The 22,007-nt window shown below is 36.4% G+C and overlaps 1 protein-coding gene across 2 annotated transcripts in view; it reads right to left on the reverse strand.

The window, feature by feature from the left end:
- LOC142625598 (DNA-directed RNA polymerase III subunit 1) overlaps positions 1-22,007 on the reverse strand; it is a 45,144-nt gene that overhangs the window by 9,840 nt on the left and 13,297 nt on the right. For both annotated transcript variants that reach the window (XM_075799247.1, XM_075799248.1), the window contains exons 8-23: positions 16,748-16,960; positions 16,510-16,658; positions 16,289-16,430; positions 16,060-16,200; positions 14,804-14,992; positions 13,551-13,767; positions 12,800-12,893; positions 8,828-9,062; positions 8,395-8,586; positions 5,643-5,741; positions 3,165-3,368; positions 2,811-3,086; positions 1,718-1,865; positions 1,448-1,599; positions 295-447; positions 92-208 (exon numbers count right to left, since the gene is read on the reverse strand). In XM_075799247.1, coding sequence (XP_075655362.1) covers positions 92-208; positions 295-447; positions 1,448-1,599; positions 1,718-1,865; positions 2,811-3,086; positions 3,165-3,368; positions 5,643-5,741; positions 8,395-8,586; positions 8,828-9,062; positions 12,800-12,893; positions 13,551-13,767; positions 14,804-14,992; positions 16,060-16,200; positions 16,289-16,430; positions 16,510-16,658; positions 16,748-16,960 — 2,721 coding nt within the window. The remainder of the gene's footprint in view (positions 1-91; positions 209-294; positions 448-1,447; positions 1,600-1,717; positions 1,866-2,810; positions 3,087-3,164; positions 3,369-5,642; positions 5,742-8,394; positions 8,587-8,827; positions 9,063-12,799; positions 12,894-13,550; positions 13,768-14,803; positions 14,993-16,059; positions 16,201-16,288; positions 16,431-16,509; positions 16,659-16,747; positions 16,961-22,007) is intronic.

The raw sequence follows: 22,007 nt of genomic DNA on the forward strand, positions 1-22,007 counted from the left end.
AGGATGGTTTTAAAAATAAAACAGGAAAGGAAAAGAAGTGCATCAAAGACTTTCATCAGATGATAAATTAAGGAAACTCTAGAAGTTTTACCTTTACTATAACTGTTGGAAGCAAATTTTTAAGAGAGTGGAGATGAAAATGCATTTTACTTCTATCGGTTTCTGAAGGACGAATTTCCAACTTCCCACCATCCAAAACTGTAATATGCTGCAGAATTATACGATCTTGAAATATTAAGAGCATAAAAGAGTAAGGAGAGTTAAAAGCTAAAAACTACCAAAACAAATGCTCACCTCATTCTTCACTCTGATTTTTGCTTGTATAATTGATTCTTTCACATTATTAGCATCAATACACAATTGTGCATCTCGAATTCTCTCCATATCAAGTGTGACAATTATTGATGCTAATCTTGAAGTCATTACAAGTTTTATACTCTTAGCAACCTGCATTGTGAGGGGAAGGTCAAATAGGTCACTAAAATCATACTTGACACTTGACAGAGAGCTGAAGGGGAAGCAAGACAAAATTTGTACACAAAGGAAGACTTCTAATGTAAATAAAATAAATTAATTTGCATGAATCTAGAGTGTTAGAGCACTAGTATCAGATGTGCTAAATGCTAAATTTTTAGCATTTAGCACACCAAACACAAAAAATCCACCCATATCACATGTTCCAAACGCCATAAATTCTGGCATTGATCTACAGTACCATTCTGATAATAGAATGGTACAGTAGAAATTGTAAAAAAAAAATTCCTTTATTTTATTCTAATTCTCTCTCCCTCCCATTTGCCTCTCTTTCTTTTATCTCTTCTCTCTCACTCTCTCTCCTCGCAGACCACACCTGTCTCTCTCAGACCTTGCTAGCAGAGATCAGGCGCCATGGAGATCAGCACTGCAACCCATTAATACTGGGTTGATATTCTTTGGTTTTTGGAATGGGTTATGGCGTGGTCTAATTGTTGGTGGTCTGGGTTCTTTGTTGGCATTTGGGTTTCAGTGGTGGTGCTCCGAGAATTATGGCATTTGGGTTTTGATGTTGATGGGTTTTTTATATGGGTTTGCAATTTTTAGTTGATTTTTGGTGGTGGTTGCTGGAAGTGGATTTGCAGTAGTGGTAGTTGTAGGGGTGGGTTCTGATCTGATGGGGTGGAGGTGGGCTGTTGGGGTGGCTGCGGATTTTTTTTTAAATATTTATAGAGGGAATTTTAAGGTTATTTTAATGTGTTGTAATCTTAAAATAGAACATGTAATGTATGGTGTATTGTACAGTGGTGTGTTGAAATAGATAAAGTAACTTTTTAGTGTGTCAAAATAGCATAATTTTAGAATGGCTGATGCTAGCGCTCTTACATGTTGTAAACTTCATTTAATAACGAATATCATGTTGAAAGCCAATATGAAATACACAAAAAATTCCTCTAATGAATTCATCCCATACCTGGCCTAAATTTGTTTTCTGAATTCGACCTCTTACCATCCGGGCAGTATTCACGTTATTATCAGACTTGAGTGCTGCAGTGATGATGGGTGTACTGATCTTTTTGGCTCCATTTATTATTTCTTTGATACGAGGAACTCCAAGTGTAATGTCTAAATAAGAGTTAAAGGATAACATTGAAATCCAACAAGTGAATGGCCAAATGCCATGGGAAATTTTAACTAGAGTATATTTAAACATTCCGACAGAATATTAATCAATCAAGGATACTCATGCTTGCAACTCCAGCAAAGTGAAAAGTTTTAAGTGTCATCTGCGTCCCTGGCTCTCCAATACTTTGAGCTCCAATTGCTCCAATTGCAGTTCCAGCTTCTATTTTTTTTAAATGATAACGAGAGATGCAGGTATTCAAGAAAACCTAAAGCATGGGTAAGAGAGAAAATTGTATTAGATGCACCTGTCTTACATCTTTTTTTTTTTGGGGGGGGGGGGGGGGGGGCATCACTGTAAAAGATCTATACCAGGAAAAAAAAAAAAAGAAGAGAAGAAGAAGAGAGTGCAACTCTACTGCATACAAAGTATAGAATAGCCACAAAGGAGGAGAAAACCATTAGTTTTCAAGTTTAAAAAAGCTTTTCAACACATATAAGTCTAAAATGACTTACATGCCCATGACGAGGGAATGGGAGGGAAGTGAAGCTTTGTGGACTTTACAATACCAAAAACTATGTAAACAACTAGTATATCATGGTCTCGCCTTAGCGCCTTTTTCATGGCTTAAGGCAATCGTCTTGCTTGCCTAGGCTCTAAAGTGAGCACCTCACCTTAGAGCCTTTAAGGTTCGCCTAGGCGGACGCCTGGCTCGCCCTTGACCACAATGGTCCAATGAACACAAAAAAAGCACATAATTTTTATTTTTATAATTCATGCAAACTACACAATAAAAGTAGAGAAAAATGTCAAAATTAAATATAAGGGCATAAAGATAAAAACATATACGGTCCCTTTCCCTTCCCTTTGGAAGCAAACAAAGGAAATATATATACTACTCTTTTCTTCTATCCTTTCCTCCCTACATCCAAACACACCTAAAGAAAATTATTTTCTTTCCAATTCCTTACTGTTCCCTTTCTCTTCTTTTCGCCTAGCTACAACCAAACAGTGTTACATACATCAATATGTGAAAATGACAAGCATGATCAGAAGCAGGCCTATAACATTCGAAATTTCGAACTTCAAATTTAATGAGTGAAGCATTGGCAGTCAATAAGATTTTCAATTTTCAATTTTCAATTTTTTCCATTAAAAAGGCTTAAAAAAAGGACATCTGCAAGCAAACTATTAAGAAAATAACATTTAGTACCTCTAGCTGTTTAGGGGTAACTCCAGATATATTTTTGACAATTCTTTCCCGAATTTCTGAATTTTCCTCTCCAGCAAGACTTTCAACTGATTCCAATGTCTCCCTTGTTTTTGTTAGAGATTTTACATATTCATCCAAGAAACACTTGAAAGAATTTTTAAATGCCACAGAACAACCACCCTCAGGAGTCATATCATCCTCTGAAAGCCTGCTTTCCACTCTTTCAGACACTTCAGAAGGAGAAAGACATGCATTCCCTCCAGCAGGACATGTAGCCTGTAAATGAATGCTATCAACTCATCTCCAAGAAGATCACACAAATTTCACAATCATGACAAAGGCAGGGTGTCAAACCTTGGATTTCAAAAACAATCGGTCAAAATTCAAAGGAGCTCCATTTTTTCCTTCCATATGTACAGGATCCATGCCATCATCTCCATAACGAAATTGAACTACACATCCACTTGCACTCCGTACTGTATCATCATAATGGATAGATAGGTCCTCAAGTGCTTTTATCAATCTTCGTGACATGTATCCAGTGTCAGCCGTTTTTACCTGCAATAATCAAAGCAATATAATGGTTTTAAAGCCCAAAGATGACTTGTCTTCTGGTTGATTTGACTCAGAAACCCACCCCAAAGCATAAGGTAGCAGCAATAGTGTCAACATAGGAAGCACAAACACTTCATTTGGAGTGTCGTACCCATGTTTTACTGGTGTCATACCGGTATTGTACCCACCGTGTCATGTTATTATTACAAAAATTGTTCACGTCACCGTGTCGTACCTGTACCCATATTAGCGTCTGTGCTTCCTAGGTGTCAAGTCTTGGGGAACTCCCCCCACCCCCCCTTTTTTCCTCCTCTCCTCAACCCTAGAGGCCACTCATTGCTATGGCCAACTATGGAAGATAGCCCTCTCCATATTTAACCTACCCCGTCACCATCCCTACCCCCACACCAAGAAATAAGTTTCCCATCAAAAACCTGGCAGTGGTAATTTGTTGATTTGGTCAAGTTCAGCTCAAATTTTTGCCTTTGGAGACTCCAATTTTTTCCTTAATGGTAATTTTTATGCACAAAGAATCGATTGAACATGGATGGCAACTCTGCATGTCTATGGACTTTTCTAATGGGTCGCAGGAGGGAGCAGGAGTCTTGCAAGGAATGCATAGATCTGTCTTGTTCTCATTGTTTGTAGTAAAAAATTCCAAAGCAATTAACAGAAACTTTTAAAAGATAAAAGACACAGAAAAAAAAGGGTAGTAATTGAATAAATTATTAATAGGGATAGGGTAGGTAGAAGATAGCTTTTCCCAATTTGGGTTTTCTCCCTCTCGTTTTTGGAAGAGGTTGATTATGTCTTTAAGAGGTATACGAGTTCACCTGCTTGTGGCTGATCAGCCATTGGAAAATCATATCATATAAAAAATCATATCATATACTATATAATAAAATTTGGGTCCTAGAAGCCGTGATTGCACCAAGTGGCTATTTCTTCACCATGACAAGTGGCTACACTCTCATTAATTATTACAATAGTTTTTTAAAATTAATTGTTAGGATATATTTCCTTGAATTTTTTCAAGGATAGTTTAATATAGGCAAAGTCCATTATCTAAGTTTCAATAAATTTAAAATTCTATTACCAAAAATTTCAACAACAAAAAATTAAAATAAAATTTAAAATTAGTTTTAATTCATCAAATGGATATCCTAACTCATTTTCAAGTGAACTACAATTTTTTACTATTATTGTAGTCCTACAACTAAAAGACTTCTAAAAAGGAAATAATTCTCAATTAAAAAAAAAGTCAATGGATAATGGATACAACTTAATTACCTATAAAACATATCCTTAAGGTACATTATCTCTTTGTTCTAATCACATTTATTGCCCTTTCATTGGTAAAATTTACCATCATAAATTTGTTTTTTGTTATTATTGTTTTTTTTCACATTTTGCAATATATTCAATTACTAACCGTCCAAGTCTATTATGAATTACATAACTTTTATATAAGTAGAATTCTAATAGAACATTTTAAAGGATCACCTTCATTTTTTTTTTTTTGAAAAATCACCAACTTTTTGTCCTTAATCATATGATATAACATACTAATATAATAGAAGTTTGGCCTTAAAAGTCGTGATTGCGCCAAGTGAATATCATAACTGATTTCCATGTGTACTGCAACTTTTGCTATTAACTTAATAACTTTTTTTTTTACAATATTAACTTAATAACTTTTACTTGTTTACAGTTTTTTAACATGTCTCTTTTCTACTTATCATTTTTTTAATTGAATTATCCTTATTAGCTTTTGAGGATAAGCTTTGGATAGTTTTAATCTGTATTTTGAGGATAAAAACAGGATAAATTAACATAAAATAATTTTTTCCTTTTACATATGATTTTGTACAAGGAAAAAAAAATTATAATATATCACATATTTTATATTAAAAATATATTTTTTTATTTACATATGATTTTAGATTAAACCGTGCATCACACATGCATAATACTAATAATCAGTAATTTTTCACACATGATGCTTATATGCTATCTCAAAGTAATATCAGTGAGAGAACAACCTAGCCACAAGTTGAGAACTCCTTTCACACTCATGAGAGTGATGCAACTCATGGTACTTCTTCATAGCAAAAGAATAACAAAAGCTTATTGTTTTGATTATCTTCAGAGTAAAAAGTTCCACAAAGTTTCTAATAAAGCCATATCATGCAGTTAGGAAAATTGGTAAAAACACAACATATATGTCTAAATTTCCACAATTAATCATAATTGGAAAGCTAGGTAGAATAGTTATACCGCCGTATCCACAAGGCCTTCTCGTCCTCCCATTGTATGGAAAAAAAATTCAGTGGCTGTCAAACCACTATAGAAAGAATTAGCAACAAAGCCTTTGGCCTGCATCAAAGATAACAAAAGGTCTCTAAATGCTTCAATACACATAATTTGCAAATTAGATGAAGAAGTAAAACAATATAACGAATCTATATCCGTGTTATCCTAATATTCAATAATTTAAATATATACTTTAATTAACTAACTCGACAAAGAAATGGGGATTTAGATAATTTTTGGAGTAGGTTTCAATCATTAAACAAATCATCATACGTCTTCTCAAAATGCATTACCCAATTAACCACAAGATTTGTACAACTATATGCTAATGCTCCTTGGAGCCATAACAACAACAAAAATTAAATCCTTTATTTTTTAAAGTAATAAAGCTTGATTGATATAAAAATAAATAAAAGTCACCCCAATATAGAGGGAGTATATGGGGACCATACAATCAATCACGTAAATTACATAAATCTATCAAATCAACAATTGAATATAAAGAATGACACCACAAAATTGACAACCAATCCAATAAAGTTCTACAGAAGAATAAAACTCGAGATCAGGCATAGTTCACTCTGCATCTTCAAAGCTCCTATTATTTCCTTCCCTCCAAATACACCACATCAAACAATGGAGGGCAACCCATGTTTTAATTAAAAAAAACCCATGAAAGATAGATGTGCACTTACCAAAAGAAAATTGAAAATAGAGGTGCATCAAATGAGTCTTTTTCTTCTTATTTTGTTTTATAGGTAAGGTTACACACCTAGTGAGTCTTGAACTCGTGACCTCACTCTCCATCTCATTATATGAAGGGAAAAAGAGTGATTTGAGTTAGCATTCATTTGCCATATTAGTTTTTGTGTTATGAAAAAGATCAAAGGTGCATAAGATTTTTAAAAAATATATATATAATAATGAAAATTCATTAAAGCACTATTCTTGTACATGGGAGAAGCCGAAGAAGTAAACTGAAACTTCGAACTAACACTGCAACCCAGTCCAAAAGAATCTTAAAAAAAGAAGAGTTTAAGGTTTGAAACTGTTTTTTCTGAATCCTCAAAATGCCAGTTATTCCTCTCCCACCAAATGCACCACATCAAACAATGAGGGACAACCATCCAAATGACACTATTCCAAGGCCGCCCAAACTTTCCTTGCCAAGATAAGGGACACACAATTGTTGAGATCCAAAAATACCAAATGGCCAACTCTGCCAAACTCTAGGTATCCCTACCAGGATTTAGCTATTCTTATCCAAAATAAGGAACAACCCGCACTGTGAACCAAACACGGGTCTTCCCTGTCTTCTCCAGCTGACAACTTCACTGGTCGTACTCAGAATCTTCTGAAAACGCCTAGATCGACATAACTTATCACCAAGTTAGAGCCACTCAAACTTGCAATAGTTTCCTTCAAGAACCACCAGTAAACCATCGTGACAAAGTCAGAATTGTCAAGGCAATAGCCGGAAACACCTAATCGCTTTGGAAATCCACCAAACCATGCCAAACAAACCACCAAGCCAACATCCAAACGCTCCAATCAAACAGTGAAAAACATCAACTTTGATAACGGTGAATGAAGAAGACAGTGTTCCAACATGTTCAATCACCTTCCAACATCATCAAAATAGTAAATCTTCAAACCAAAACCACTAAAGCTAATCAAGGTAATCATTGAGGCTCAAAGAAAAAAACTGAAATGGACAAGGACCAAAGACAAGAATGTTAGGAATTCAAATATGTTGCCCTGATAACATTTTGAAAAGGTAAGAAAACAATAAAAATGATATTTACAGTAAGGAGGCGCTGGGAATTCTTGATGATAAGCCCTTTTACCATTCATTTCTTAGATAGGAAAGGGTGGTTACAATAGGACAACAAATATTCTTGTATGGGACAGCTGGTCAGGGACACATCATCACTAGAAACTTCTTAAAAACTTCCCAACCCTTCCAAAAGAGTAACACCCATACAACACAAAAGTACAACTCATAATAACATCTTTCTATTTCTCTAACAGCATCTATGGCACAAATAGCAATGATTTGGCAGCCATGATGGCAAGGGTAGACATTAAAAGTGGCGGAGCATATCTTATTTCAGATGTACCTTCATTAATACAAGGAATTTAATATCTTTGAACTTTCCTTAATGCTAGGAGCCAAGGATATCACGGAAAGAAAACAATTTGCTAAATGTGGGGTATAATAGCGGTGATATTTTTGTTCTCTTAAAAGGTTTCATATCAGTCCTTCTATTTTTTTTCATTCTTAAATTTTTTTTCTCATTCCCATCGAAACCAATGAATAAAGGCCAGCCAGCCCCTCACAAATCTAAACATAAATAAGCCAGTCTATAGGCATGTCATTTTAGAATAAACGACCTTGTCACATAAAAAATACAGCCACCTACACAGTATAGGTGGTGATAAAAAAAAAAAATCAATGCAAAATACTATGTCATTGCCAATGTATTATAGATCTGCAAATCCTATTAATTTATTTTTATTTTTTGTCATAAACTGCCCTTGTTACTAATCATTCACTGCTCATCCATAATCATAGAGATACCTTCAAAAACCATTCATGATAAAGAGCTGCAAAACTTACTGATTGGGGTACGAGATCCCAAAGAAAAACTAGGATAAGAACATAGCAAGCTCTTGCATAATTAAGACATTCATGATAAAGTCCGGCAAAACTTACTGCAGGTGTTTTTGCTTTTCTAGGGAAATGAGGAAGGCTCCGATCTATGAATCCATTAGGAGCACGACGACCCCCGACTGATTGCTGGCCAACACAAGCAATCATTTGGCTGATGTTGATAGGAGATCCTTTGGAACCACACTGGGACATAATCAAAGGACTATTTCTCCAATGTAATTCTTTCATGCAGACCTAACAAAAAAAAAAATACAACATATATATATAGTTGCTCCTGTAAATTATTTTAATGAACTTCAAATGCTGATGGCAAGGGAAGCCTTTCAAACAACAAACTTCTCCAACACTTGTTATCAGAAACATACGATAGCAATACTTGAATATTTATAATTAGCATTCCTTAGAGCAATCCTTAAACAAATACAAGTAGGAAATTCATCATAATTAAAAAAATAAAATAATTTTAGAACTTTACCTTGCCAGTTTCATCTCGAATATTATTTAAAATTCTAGTTATCTCAGCCTCTAGTGTTTGAGCAGCATCACATCCGGTTTCAGGCGGTAGCTTTCCTTCATTGTAAGACTTTATTTTCTCATGGCAACCTTGATAACCTCTAAAGATTGTTTCCAGTCTCCTTTCATTCAAATATTTACTTGGTTGGACATCATCAATCCCAATTGAGAACCCATGGTTACCTATCCACCGCGCACTGCACCCAAGGTACTTTACACAATTATTCACATGAAACTGTTGAATCTACATTTCATTGGATCCAGATGTTATATCATCAAAAATGAGCATCACATATCCCCATAGACCATTTTAAGTAAATTGCATTTACAGACATTCTACAAATACAACAGTAACTAACACATATTCAACTGCAGTTATTATACAAAGTTCCCCAGGAAATAGGATTCAGGGATAAAAATATCAGCAAACTTTCTGGAATAGATTGAGTGCCCAAGGTGGTTGTTCACATCCTGTAGTTGCATTTTGTTTTATTCTCTTCAAAGTGCATTTTAGAGGTCATAACTACAACACATCCTTGTTCATCACATCCTTCACTAGTTCAACCCTCACTATTCTAGATTTCCCTCCACGTCTTTCGCTCTTTCAACTTATATTATATATAACAAATATCCCCACCCCACCCCACCCCCCTCCCCTCACCCCCAAAAAAAGTAATAAATAACTTAAATTATAACTTTTCATCATCTGACTCCCAATGCAAAAGGCAAAATCATTTTAGGCAATTCTTCCCCAACTTTTTCATTAATAAGTGCCAACCCCACCTTAAACATATAATGCCATCCTTTCCATCTTGGCATTCTCATTTTATGTAGTTTGCCTTAGCAGTTTGATTAAAATCAACCTTCAACCTTAAGTGAATTTTAAAATCAAACTTCATCCACACTACACCAATAGTATAATTCAACAGGAAACATTCTCCTCATCTTTATGAATTACAAAAACAGCTTTTATTAGACTCCCCTAGTTCCTTATAGGGTTGTAGCCCCCCCTTATGGAGTAAATCCCACAGATTTGATAGTTATGGTTTGAAGATTCACTTTAGCTCGTGTAATAAGAGGGTTTCTTTTCCTTATTTAACATTTTTGTATTTTCTGGAACAATTTTTTAATTAAAAAGAAGAGAACAAATTCAAACCATTACCATACCTAGATACCTTTCAAAATTTTAAAAATCATACTTTACCAAGCCGAACCCTTTCCTCAATCACACAATTCAATCATAAGAACCAAAAATTTCAACTTATTACCCTTCACATCACTGTTCACAGCTTCCAAGATTTCTCTTCACTTAACATAATTCACCCAAATCCATTCTGTCTCCAATTCTACAAATTTGTCTTACTCTAACAAACTGAAAACTAAAATTGCAATGTGAAACATCAATTTCAGTCAGTCAGAAAATTCCCCACAACTATCAACTTCTCTTCCATAAAATCTCATAATCAGTTTCCACCCACTTTCTTTTGCAAGACATCCCATAAGCTCAAAGGTCTCAAGATTGTCCCACATAGGTGGACTTTCCCACTAACTTCATTGGAACTTATGCAGTTGCAGGATGGAAGCATAAGAGTACAACTAATTATATAACAACTCCATTGCTTGGACCATTGACAGAGGAGATTATTCAACTAAGCGTCACTTGTTGATCCAATTTGTTCAAACAAAAGCTTTTGGAATGATGTTGGTCCCCCCCCCCCTTAAATTTTTACAGATATATATGAACATTATTCATAGATAGTCACTGTACACCATTTGAGAAGCCTTTATCCACTTCATAAAAAAAAAAAACACCATAAGAAATAAACAAACAATATGTCTGCTATGTCTTGACTACATAATCAGCATTGACCTTATTAGTGAACTAAATTATCCCATAAAGCACATCAAAAAATGTATCAATAGAGGGAGAGAGATGACAAACATTTACTACCATGCTATAATGAGATACAAGATTTCAAACGATCTCAAACACAACTAGCCAACAAAGAATAGTATCACATCAAAACCCACAACTTGCCCACATGGCGAGCTGTGAGAGATGGAGTTGTGGACACTATTTTTACTCCACCACTCACAGCTCACCACGTGGGCAAGCTGTGGCAAAGTTGTGGGTTTTATTGTGGTACTAGCATTATTCGCCAACAAAATCAAATGCTAGGTTTGCTATGTAGAAGCCGCAAGCAGAAAATTATCATAAAACAAGCAGAGAACATTAGGAGACAAGCCATACTTCGAACTAAATAAAGATAGCACCTAACAAGAATGGAAAATTAGAGAGAGGTGAACAGACAGAGACAGAGAAACATAATGCATCGGCATGAAAGATTGAAATTGGTCTTTCCAAAACAATATGGTATCAGCCAGGACAAAAGGATTGCAGTGGCAGATCTTATGAAAATTTCTAATGGTGTTCTTCAATGGGACATGCATTTTATAAGACCTGTCCAGGATTGGGAATTGGAGTCATCGTCAAATTTCTTAGAGATGATTTATTCTATTCCACTAACTAGAGCTGGGCATGACAAGATGGTTTGGAAACTTGATAAGAGTAAAGGATTTACAATGAGTAGGTATTATCGTGCTTTGAACTCTCCCAGTGACATGTCTTTCACATGGAAGAGCATTTGGAAGGTAAAGATCCCGCCTACAGTAGCTTTCTTCTCCTGGACAGCAGCCCTAGGAAAAATATTGACTATTGACACTTTGTGTAAGAGGGGGCATTGGGGTTTTGGATTGGTGTAATATGTGTAAATGTAACAAAGAAACAATGGATCACTTATTGCTTCACTGTACTATTGCTTTGAATTTATGGTCTATGGTGTTAGGGTTGTTCGGAGTGTATTGGGTCACACCGAAGTCGCAAGGGCAATTTGGAAATCGTAGAGATGGTATTATTCAAAAAGCCTCTCCTCATTGTGTGATGTCATGTTTTGGAGAGAGAGGAATGCTTGAAACTTTGAGGACATCGAAAGAAGCATGCCGGATATTGTTCTTTTTAAGAACTCTGTAGCATTGGATTTGGATGTCCACTATGAGTTGTGTTTCTTTATCTTCAATTTATGATTTGATTGATATTTGTAACTTGAGGAGTTGATTGTATTGTCCCCATTCATATACATCTTGTATACTTTGGGGGATTCATTTCTTTTTTATATTAATAAAATTCTATTACTTATCAAAAAAAATATATATAGATGATAAGAGGCTTAAATCAAGATACATATAATTCAGCATACAAGTTAAATCCCTGTCGGAATAAATCACTATAAAGTTTTTTTTTTTTTTAAATCAAATTAAGTCAAACAGAATCCATGTCACCAAACAATAATGTAAAATATCATTAACTTTATTTATTGTTAAGTAATAAAGTTTTATTAATGTGAAAATTCACCTCATGCTCACGATGATGAAGACAATATGTAAAAAAAATTCAAAAATCAGGCAGAAAGGAAAGAGTCATGGAACTCTAAGAATTACAACGTGTAAAACCCCACACTCTCTAGGCCAATCAAACAAAGTACGAATAAGCACGGATTGCAATTCCTCTTGAGTGCACACAATATTCTTAAAGGCGTGTTTATTACGTACCAACGAACATAGAAAAGTAAGGATATAGATATGCACTTAAAGCTTAAGCCATAGCATATTTAATAAATATGGATCAAATTATATTAAACACCAGCAAAATGGACAGATTGCAATTTTTCTTGAGTGCACACAATATTCTCAAATGTGCGTGTATTACGTTCCAAAGAACATGGAAAAGTAAGGATCCAGATATGCACTTAAAAAGCTTAAACCATAGCATATTTAATAAATATGGATCAAATTATATTAAACACCAACCAAGATGGACTAACAGGAACTTAATTATAAAAAAAATAAAAATAAAAAACTTGTGCTAGACAAGTACCTCAATTTAGCTAGACGATTCATGCATGTAGCAGCAGCATGTGCTTTGTAGTCTCTAAGAAGAACAGAGAAAAGTCCATCCTTATTTCCATTTCCTGGAATGAAGTTATATTATGTATATAAGAGCATACACATTGACTAAACAAAAACAAATCCAAGCTAAAAGAAATTAAAAAATTAACGTTTATGATATTGCTCACAACAGAGGCCAAAAAGTCTCATTCAGATACCCAAAAAAGAGGGCAAAGCTCAAGAAACTTGGCCCCGCAACAAAACCAACAATCTCAAAATAAGTTTATAAAAAGCACTAATGGAAGAAGAAAATAGTATCCAACTCAACTCACATTTGCAGAAAAGACAAATGTACAACTATACAACTTGGAAAAAAGTTGTAACTGCAGCCAGTTTCAACTGCTGCTTTTTTGTTTAGAAAATGGAAAAAATCAGAATACCCTTGCCTAGTGTACTCCACAAAAAGCAAATTTCCTGATTATTAAAAAAAAAATCCATTTTGCAACTGCAGCCAGTTTCAGTGCGCCAGTTAAGACAAAGTAAATATCAACTGATTTCTGAATACATTTTAAAAACCTTAAATATTCCACTCAAACAAGAAATCAGGTTTTGACAACAACCAAAGATACTGTTTGAAGACTGAAAAAATCTGGAAAATGAATTTCAACAAAAAAAAAATAGTGATACTAGTTGAGAGGAAGAATAAAATCTGGAATCCACAAGTCATGATAATAACTGACCTAAAGTGGCTTTCCCAAGCTGTCCAGATAATAGCTCACTATTACGGAAGTAGACAAACCCATCATTAGGGCACATGGCTTCTTTTTCTCTTTCTCCTTCTTTATTAGGCTTGGTGTAGCTTTTCTCCTTTACAGTAAGATTTACATAGACTCTCACATTTGCATGTGGCCTCACTAAAACACTAAATAATTGCTTGCCAGTCCAAAGCTCTATTGGCTGCAGAACAATTACACTTGAATCAATGATGGAAAAAAGAAACCTGCTATTCCCATAAGACATCCATTTCCTTTCTCAAATAACCTTTGATAAACTATCACCAGTCATAAAAGCTTAAATTTTATGGAATCGAAGAATTTATTCACTTAATCATTATTCTAGGCTCCCACTCACATGTGGGCCCCAACGCCCCCTCAATGAGAGGGGCCCAACACGTGGAATTTTTTAGTTTTAAATGGGAGGTAGAGTGGGGACTGTGTTTGCACTCAAAACAACTACTCTTATACCATGATAAACTACCACTTATCCCAAAAGCATAAGTTGTTAGGAAATGATGAAAATTAATCATTTAACCATTATTCTTACAACTTCTTTTCCAAAGTCCCAACATTATACATGACTGTTATTCCACCACCAGAAGAAGACTAACCATGCCACTATAGACATACTCTCTCAACATCAAACAAAAAATCTCAGAGATCAAACAGAACAACATCATCATAGAACACAATGAAGACATTGCTTTCAGTTCAGGAAGGTTGTCAACAAGAAAAATACTAAATATTGTCTCAAAGGTAATATCAAATAGGTGCAGGACCAGCAATCTGCAATTCCATGGCAAAAAGAATAAGTGTAGTATCTCTTCAATAGCTGCTGAGGGGAGTGAAGATTTACAATATTTTGCAAACTGCTATGGAATATAATTTCCACATGAGTAAGTGCAATGTGTATACATCAAAAATGTTTCCTATGGAATATTTTTCTTACATATAGTTATAATTTCAATCAATTAAGGATACAAGTAGAAAGAAGAAGAACAAAGCATATAAGAATCTATACAAAAATAAAAATAAAAACACTAAAAATGTAAATAACAAACCTGCCTTTTAGACTGGATATGAGATTCAAACACAGAGTAAAGCAGATTGGGCCGGGAAGGGGGGCGGGGGGGAGGGAAGAGACTTTGGGATTGTAACGTGTGTATATTTTTGTATATGTATCACTTCAATACAGCAGAAATATAATACGCACAAACCTTAAGTATTGCAGGAGTTGGCAAATCAACAGGATCCATGCCATCCACCATATAAGAACACATAAGAGAAAAAGCTGCACGGTCATAAAACGTGTCCTTCCTTGTTATGAGAAAAGAAGACGTTAGAAAATCTTGAGTGGAAGCAACCAAAATCTCTCCATTTTTTGGTGTACATAAATTGTTTTGCACCTGAAAAACACAAACTATTACAAAAGAACAAGATGCATAAACTAGAAAAACAAGTTCAACATGAGAAAACAGCCCCTTTCATAAATGCAAATTTCTGACCTAATATGTTTATTCCTCAAATCTTTATCTAATTGTATAAGGCTTCAGGTCTATTCTCTTTTGCCAATTTTAGTAAGATGCTTGACAGATGACTTTTAGAGCTTAATATCAGTGTTTGTATACATCTTGTGTACATGGGTTACACCCCTTTGCCCTTAATGAAGTATGCACTTACTAAAAAAGAATAGTAGATAGTGGCTTTGAGTTTCTTAACCCTACATTAATATATAATGCCAATAAGCTCCAACTCAAATAGCATCTCCTATCCTTGTAACTTGTAGGCGCAAGATGACGGGTGAGGTCTTGCATTAAAGACTCACAGAGTGCCAATGTAATTACCAATAGAGTGAGTGAGCAAGTAAGTTGACTCAAGTTGAAGGAACAAAAAAAGGAGGAAGACCTAAAATTAAATTACTATAAGTAGCAAAAAAAAAAGACATGTCAATTAAGGAGGTGACAATGAATGTGATATTGGATAGGATAGAATGGTGAATAAGAATACGTGGCTGACCATGATTAGTCCATTGAGGATCCATAGTCAACTTCAGAGTTTTGAGACTAAAGCTTGATTGTTGTCGTGTATATATGTAATGGTAATACATGATCAGATACAGCAGTAGTTAAAGACCACGTATACTATACAACATCCCTAATTCAAATTGAACTGTTCAGTCACTCAGTGTTGTATTAGGCATGTAAATAAAACTACCACCATCATCTTCTTCATTACTTCAGTAAAACTCATGGCTTCAAGACATGTCATATTTATCTATCAATGTCCCTTTCAACAGTGACTAAGGATCATTTTAAGACAAATTATGATTTGGCATGCATAATCTTTCACTTTACCATCCAATATATGAGAGATCAATTCTAAAATCACTGGATGGCATCAAACACATCACAGAATTTGGATCCAAAACATGATGGGTACACAGTCCCACAAATCTATATGACAAGAATTTTACCCCCATCAACATAACAGCTTCTGTTCGAGCCTCCTCTGTTTGTGGGACATGCATATTCATCTCATCACCATCAAAATCAGCATTATAAGGATTGCACACAGATTCATTGAATCTCAATGTTCTCCAAGGCATAACTCTTGCCTGCATGCAAAATGATAAAATGTAATCAGATAGTAAAATAAAAGTATTTGTTGCACAATGTCACAAACCCTATATTTAATTTAATCACCCTATGACACATGATGGACATTCGATGCAAGCTTGGCTGTCTGTTGAAAAGGACAATGTCCCCATCTTCTAAATGACGGTGAACTATATCACCATATCTCAGTGCATCAGCAATTTGCTTTTTAGCACCATAAACTGGGATCCTGCAGCACCAAATAGTAAATCCCCATCATTACCTCAAGTATTTGCTTATAAGAAAACAAGAACAATTATAAGCCTTGCCTCTTACTCCCATCAGCATTTATGACCACTTGTGCGCCAGGGTATTTATCGCGGCCATTACTGACACGTTGCCTCAACTTCTCTATATTGTGGTGAGAAACACGTTCAGGATAAGATAAGATTCGAGCCATTTGGATGGGGATTGCAACCTAAACCCAACGCACACATTAAAGAAACAAATCAACAACAGGCACAAAAACTGCAGAAAAGTTGTTCAAGTTCGGGTACAATGCCTTACCTCGGTAATTTTCAGATTCGGGTCAGGTGATATAACAGTCCTGCCAGTATATTCGACACGCTTCCCTGACAAATTCCCACGAAATCGCCCCTGCTTCCCCTTTAGGCGCTGAAAAAAGCCACCTAATGGCCTGGAAGCTTGCATTGCTAATGGAACATGAACGTCACTATTTATGTACTGTGCGACCTCAAGTTGAAGAACATCCCAACCAGCCTGAGCCAAAATTCTAAGAATAAGCATAGAATAAAGACATTATAGGACCTTTAAGTAATATTTATTATCCCATTAAAATTTCTGCTGATGCCATAATTGAAAGAAATTAATGCAGGAATCCTAACTGTAATATAAAAATATGCAAAACCAGCCTTCTCCTTTACTCACACTTTAGAATCAAGGTTCATGCATAACAAGGTTTCATTAAAAGTTTACAGAAACATCGAAAAAACAAACAATTATAATGGCAATGGCTTTTAATACAGACTGAAATCAGAACAAAGGACAGAGAGAGCAACATCCTTACAACACATGGAAAAGAAGAAATCCAAGAAATGAAACAAACAGTTCAGACATAAAAGGAAGAAGCTTCCAGTTGGTTAAAGCTGAGCAGGAGTCCTCATGGGGATTGAGTGAAATGATCAGACTCAGAAATGAGGTCAGGCCTTTTCTAAAATTTGAGATTGGGTATGGAAGCTTTATTTCATTGTGGTTGGACTACTGCTGGCATCCAGATGGAGTTCTCCATACAAGGTACAGCTTCCGGGTAGTGTATGACGCAGCTAGTAACTTGGAAGCAAAGGTTTCTAGTGATAAGAGGAAAAAATTGGTGCTGGAGGCTGGTAAGATTTGAAGCACTGGCGGCTATCCAAAGTAAGCTGCTATTGATTGAACTTGGCGACCATGACAAGCCTATTTGGCTTCCCTCAAAATCTAGTAAATATTCTAGTGCAGAGCCATAGAATCTTCTCAGGTTTAAGCTTCCTGAAGTTGAATGGTCTAGACTCGTATGGTTTTCCATGGAAATCCCTAGACACACATTCATAATGTTGTTAGCACTCAAGAATAGGGTAACTACAAGAGATAGGCTGATTCAATGAGGAGACTCGAAGATACAACTTGTCTCTTCTGTAGGAGATCTCTGTAAAGTCATAATCATCCATTTTTAAGTGTTCCTTCACAGGTTGTCTATTAGAAGAGGTCATGAAGCTCTGTTGCTCTGCAAACCAGAAACAAGTTGGGAAGCTTGTTGAATGAGGTTAAAAAAGACTGGAAGGAAAGAATTTGGGGCTGCTCTGTGCAAAATTTCTTGGAGGCTACAGTATACCACTTAATGTCTCAAAGAAACCTGAGTATCAATGGAGGGCAGACTAAAGCTGAGGAGAGTATTATGCACATCAAAAAATGGGAAGTCAGAACTCGGATTTCTTGAAGAGGGAAGTTTGAAATTATGATTTGAATAGGGCGCTTTGTTGCTCTTGGGGGATTCCTGTCTCCATACTTGACAGGAAACCCAAGTAGTTTTGCAGTGGCAAAGGGTTTTACTGTTAGTTAGGAAGTGTTCTTTGAGGTTCCAAGCACCTTGATGCTCTGCAGAGTGTTTAGTATTCTGTTTCTTAGTTGTATTGCCTGATTCCATTTAATAAAAATTCTTACTTGCTCCAAAAAAACACTACACATCTACAAATTACATATAAACTGTCATGCTCATGAAGACCAACCAAATACCGGCTACAATGATCCTCCATTTGGAACACATTTATTCTTTTTTTTTGCAGGTTTATGAATAATGTTAAGCACCAATAGGGGCTGTAATCTTGAAAATTTGAATTAAACTTCACACATAAAACACCATCTCCATGACAAAGGCTCCTATGGTCCATTCCTTAAACACAATTTTGTTTGGGTTCTAACTACTGAAATTCAGAGTGACCTATCCAGCTCAAAGCCTCATCATACATCTGTCTATGGCTAAGACATTAGGAAGCAATTGAAATTCTGTTACCAAGACTACAGAGACGTGGGCAAGAGAGGAAAACTGTTGGGGAGACTCTAATTGGTAGTTAGAAATTTATTATGGGAATGGAATTGTGATGTAGTTTGCCTTCAAGAAACTAAGCTTGCAGGCATGGATAGACAGTTGATTTGCAACTTGTGGAGTTGTCCCTATGTAGACTGGGTAGCCTTGGATGCGGATCAGACAGCTGGTGGGGTTTTGATAATGTGGGATAGGAGGGTTTTAGAAAAGTTGGAGGTAATGGTGGGTTAATTTTCCGCATCAGTTTGGTGGCAGGGTTTGGGGGATGGTTTTATTTGAGCATGTTCTAGAATTTATGGCCCGAATGATAATAACTTGAAGGGGCAAATGTGGGATGAGCTTATTGGAATTCAGCAACTTTGAAAAGTTCCATGGTGTTACATAGGGGATTTCAACATTGTTCGGTTCCCAAGTGAACAGTTGGGGGGTCACGATTTACCCCGGCTATGGAGAATTTTTCTAAGTTCATTGAGGAGCTTAGCTTGATAGATTTGCCATTGGAAGGAGGGAATTATACATGGTCGAGTGATTTGGATCAGCCTTCGATGTCTAGGATAGATAGGGCTCTGGTTTCTCATGATTGGGAGGATCACTATCTGGCAGTGACCCAACGGGTTTTACCTCGACCAATTTCAAACCACTTCCCCATATTAGTGGAGGCAAGAGGGATTTTAAGGGGGAAAAGTCCTTTTAGGTTCGAGAACATGTGGCTAAAGTCAGATGGATTCAAAGATAGGATTCATTCTTGGTGGAATCGATATTCTTTCTCAGATACCCCCAGTTTTGTACTTGCCAAGAAGCTGAAGGCATTAAAAAAAGATATTATTCCATGGAACTAGAGTGAGTTTGGAAATGTAGAGCGTCAGAAAAGAATTACAGGAGGCTTTGAAATTAGTAGATGTTAAGGACGGGGAGCACAACCTTTCTGAAGTGGAGTTAGGTGAGAGGGCTGTGTTGAGATCTCAAATACAGAACCATCTTATTGGAAGAAGTCTCGTGGAGACAAAAATCGAGGATGCTTTGCATTAAGGAAGGAGACAACAATACCAAATTTTTCCACAAGATGGCCAATTCTCGGAGAAGGCATAACCATATAAGTATGTTGGGGGTGAATGGGGTCATCTATGAGAACGAATTCGAGATGGCAAACCAAGTTGTACAGTTTTATAAAAAATTGTACAAGGAGACAGAGGAGTGGAGGCCTTTTGTGGAAGGTTTGGAGTTTGATCAGATAGAGGGGTTGGAGAGGGACTGGCTTGAATGGAGGTTTGAACAAGAGGAGGTTCTTCAAGTTGTCAAAGAGATGGAAGGAGATAAAGCACCAGGTCCTGATGGTTTCTCTTTGGCTTTCTATCACCATTGTTAGGGAGTTGTGGAAAGAGATATCTTAGCCGTGTTTGAAGAGTTTTATCAACACAGTAAGTTTGAAAAATCTCTTAATGCAACTTTCATAGCCTTAATCCCTAAGAAGAATGGAGATTCCAATATTCGAGATTTTAGACCTATTAGTTTGGTGGGGAGTGTTTACAAGATTTTGGCTAAAATGTTGGCAAACCAACCAAAAGAGGTTTTGGATAAGCTGATATCTTAGTCTCAGAACAGTTTTGTGGATGGTAGACAAATACTTGATTCAGTTCTCATTGCTAATGAGTGTGTTGATAGTAGGGTGAAGAGTAAGATTTCGGGAGTTATTTGTAAATTAGATATTGAGAAAGCCTATGATCATGTAAACTGGGAAGCTCTTCTTGATTTGTTGAAGAGAATGAGATTTGGGGTGAGGTGGTGTAGGTGGATCCGCACATGCATATCTACAGCCTAATTCTCAGTCTTGTTTAATGGGTCTCCAGCTGATTTTTGGGAGCTCGAGGGGATTGAGACAAGGGGACCTGCTATCCCCCTTATTGTTTTTGGTTATGATGGAGGTCTTCCATAAGATGATGAAAAGAGCTAAAGGGGCTGATTTGTTTCGAGGCTTAAGGGTCGATGGTAGACAGGGTGGAGGGGTATGTGTCTCGCATCTTTTGTTCGCGGATGATACGATTTTGTTTTGCGATGCTGATGAGGAGTAGATTCTACCTGTTCAGATGCTTCTTCTTTGTTTCCAGGCAGTGACAGGTTTAAAGGTTAATGCGCTGAAGAGTGAGATGGTCCCCATTGGGGAGGTTCCTAATGTCCATGTCCTGATAGAAATTTTGGGATGCTGGATTGGGTCTTCGCCTATGACCTATCTTGGTATGCCATTGGGGGCGTCCCACAAGTCCCCTACGGTTTGGAATTCTATCTTGGAGAAAATTGAGCATAAGTTGGCCGGTTAGAAGATGTATTTGTCAAAAGGTGGAAGACTAACGTTGCTTAAAAGCACTTTATCTAGTCTCTCAACTTATTATTTGTCTCTTTTTACCATCCCTATGCATGTGGCCAATAAAATTGAGAGGTTGCAAAAGGATTTCTTGTGGGGGGACTCTAAGTTACATTTGGTGGGATGGGACAAGGTGTGTGCACCTTTGAAAAATGATGGGTTAGGAGTAAGGAAATTAACTACTTTTAATAAAGCCTTACTAGGGAAGTGGTTATGACGGTTTGGGAATGAGGAGACAAGGCTTTGGAGAAGGGTTGTAGCTCTCAAGTTTGGGGAAGAATGGGGGGTAGGGGATGGACTTCCAAGGAAGGTAAAGGGGTGCATGGGTGTGGCTTGTGGAGAAGTATCTGCATAGGATGGGAGGACTTTAGTAAGAATATTCACATTGAGGTAGGGGTGGGGGATAGAGTGAAGCTTTGGACAGATTAATGGTGTAGGGATTCTCCACTTCAATTGACTTTTCCGAGTGTGTATGGGATTGCATCCAATAAAGAGGCATCGGTGGCCTCTTCTCTTGAACGGTTGGGGATAGAGGAGCGGAGAAGCTAGGGTGTTCATTTTACTCAGACACCAAATGATTAGGAAATGGGTGGTGTGGATGATTTTCTCCGTACCTTAGGCTCAAATCTACCTCCTACTGAGAACGGAGATTGTATGAGATAGAAGTTGACAAAGAATGTGGACTTTGATATTCAATCGTTTTACAATAAGCTGAGAAGCCCCTTGCCCATTATTTTTCCTTGGAAAGGTATTTAGAAGGTTAAAACTCCCCGGCGTGTTTCCTTCTTTGTGTGGACTGTTGTATGGGATAGGATCCTTACAGGTGATAATTTGAGGGGTAGAGGGTTGGATTTTGTCAACTGGTGTAT

The sequence above is a fragment of the Castanea sativa genome, chromosome 2 (assembly GCF_040712315.1).
Source record: "Castanea sativa cultivar Marrone di Chiusa Pesio chromosome 2, ASM4071231v1".
In the NCBI taxonomy this organism is placed as follows: Eukaryota; Viridiplantae; Streptophyta; class Magnoliopsida; order Fagales; family Fagaceae; genus Castanea; species Castanea sativa.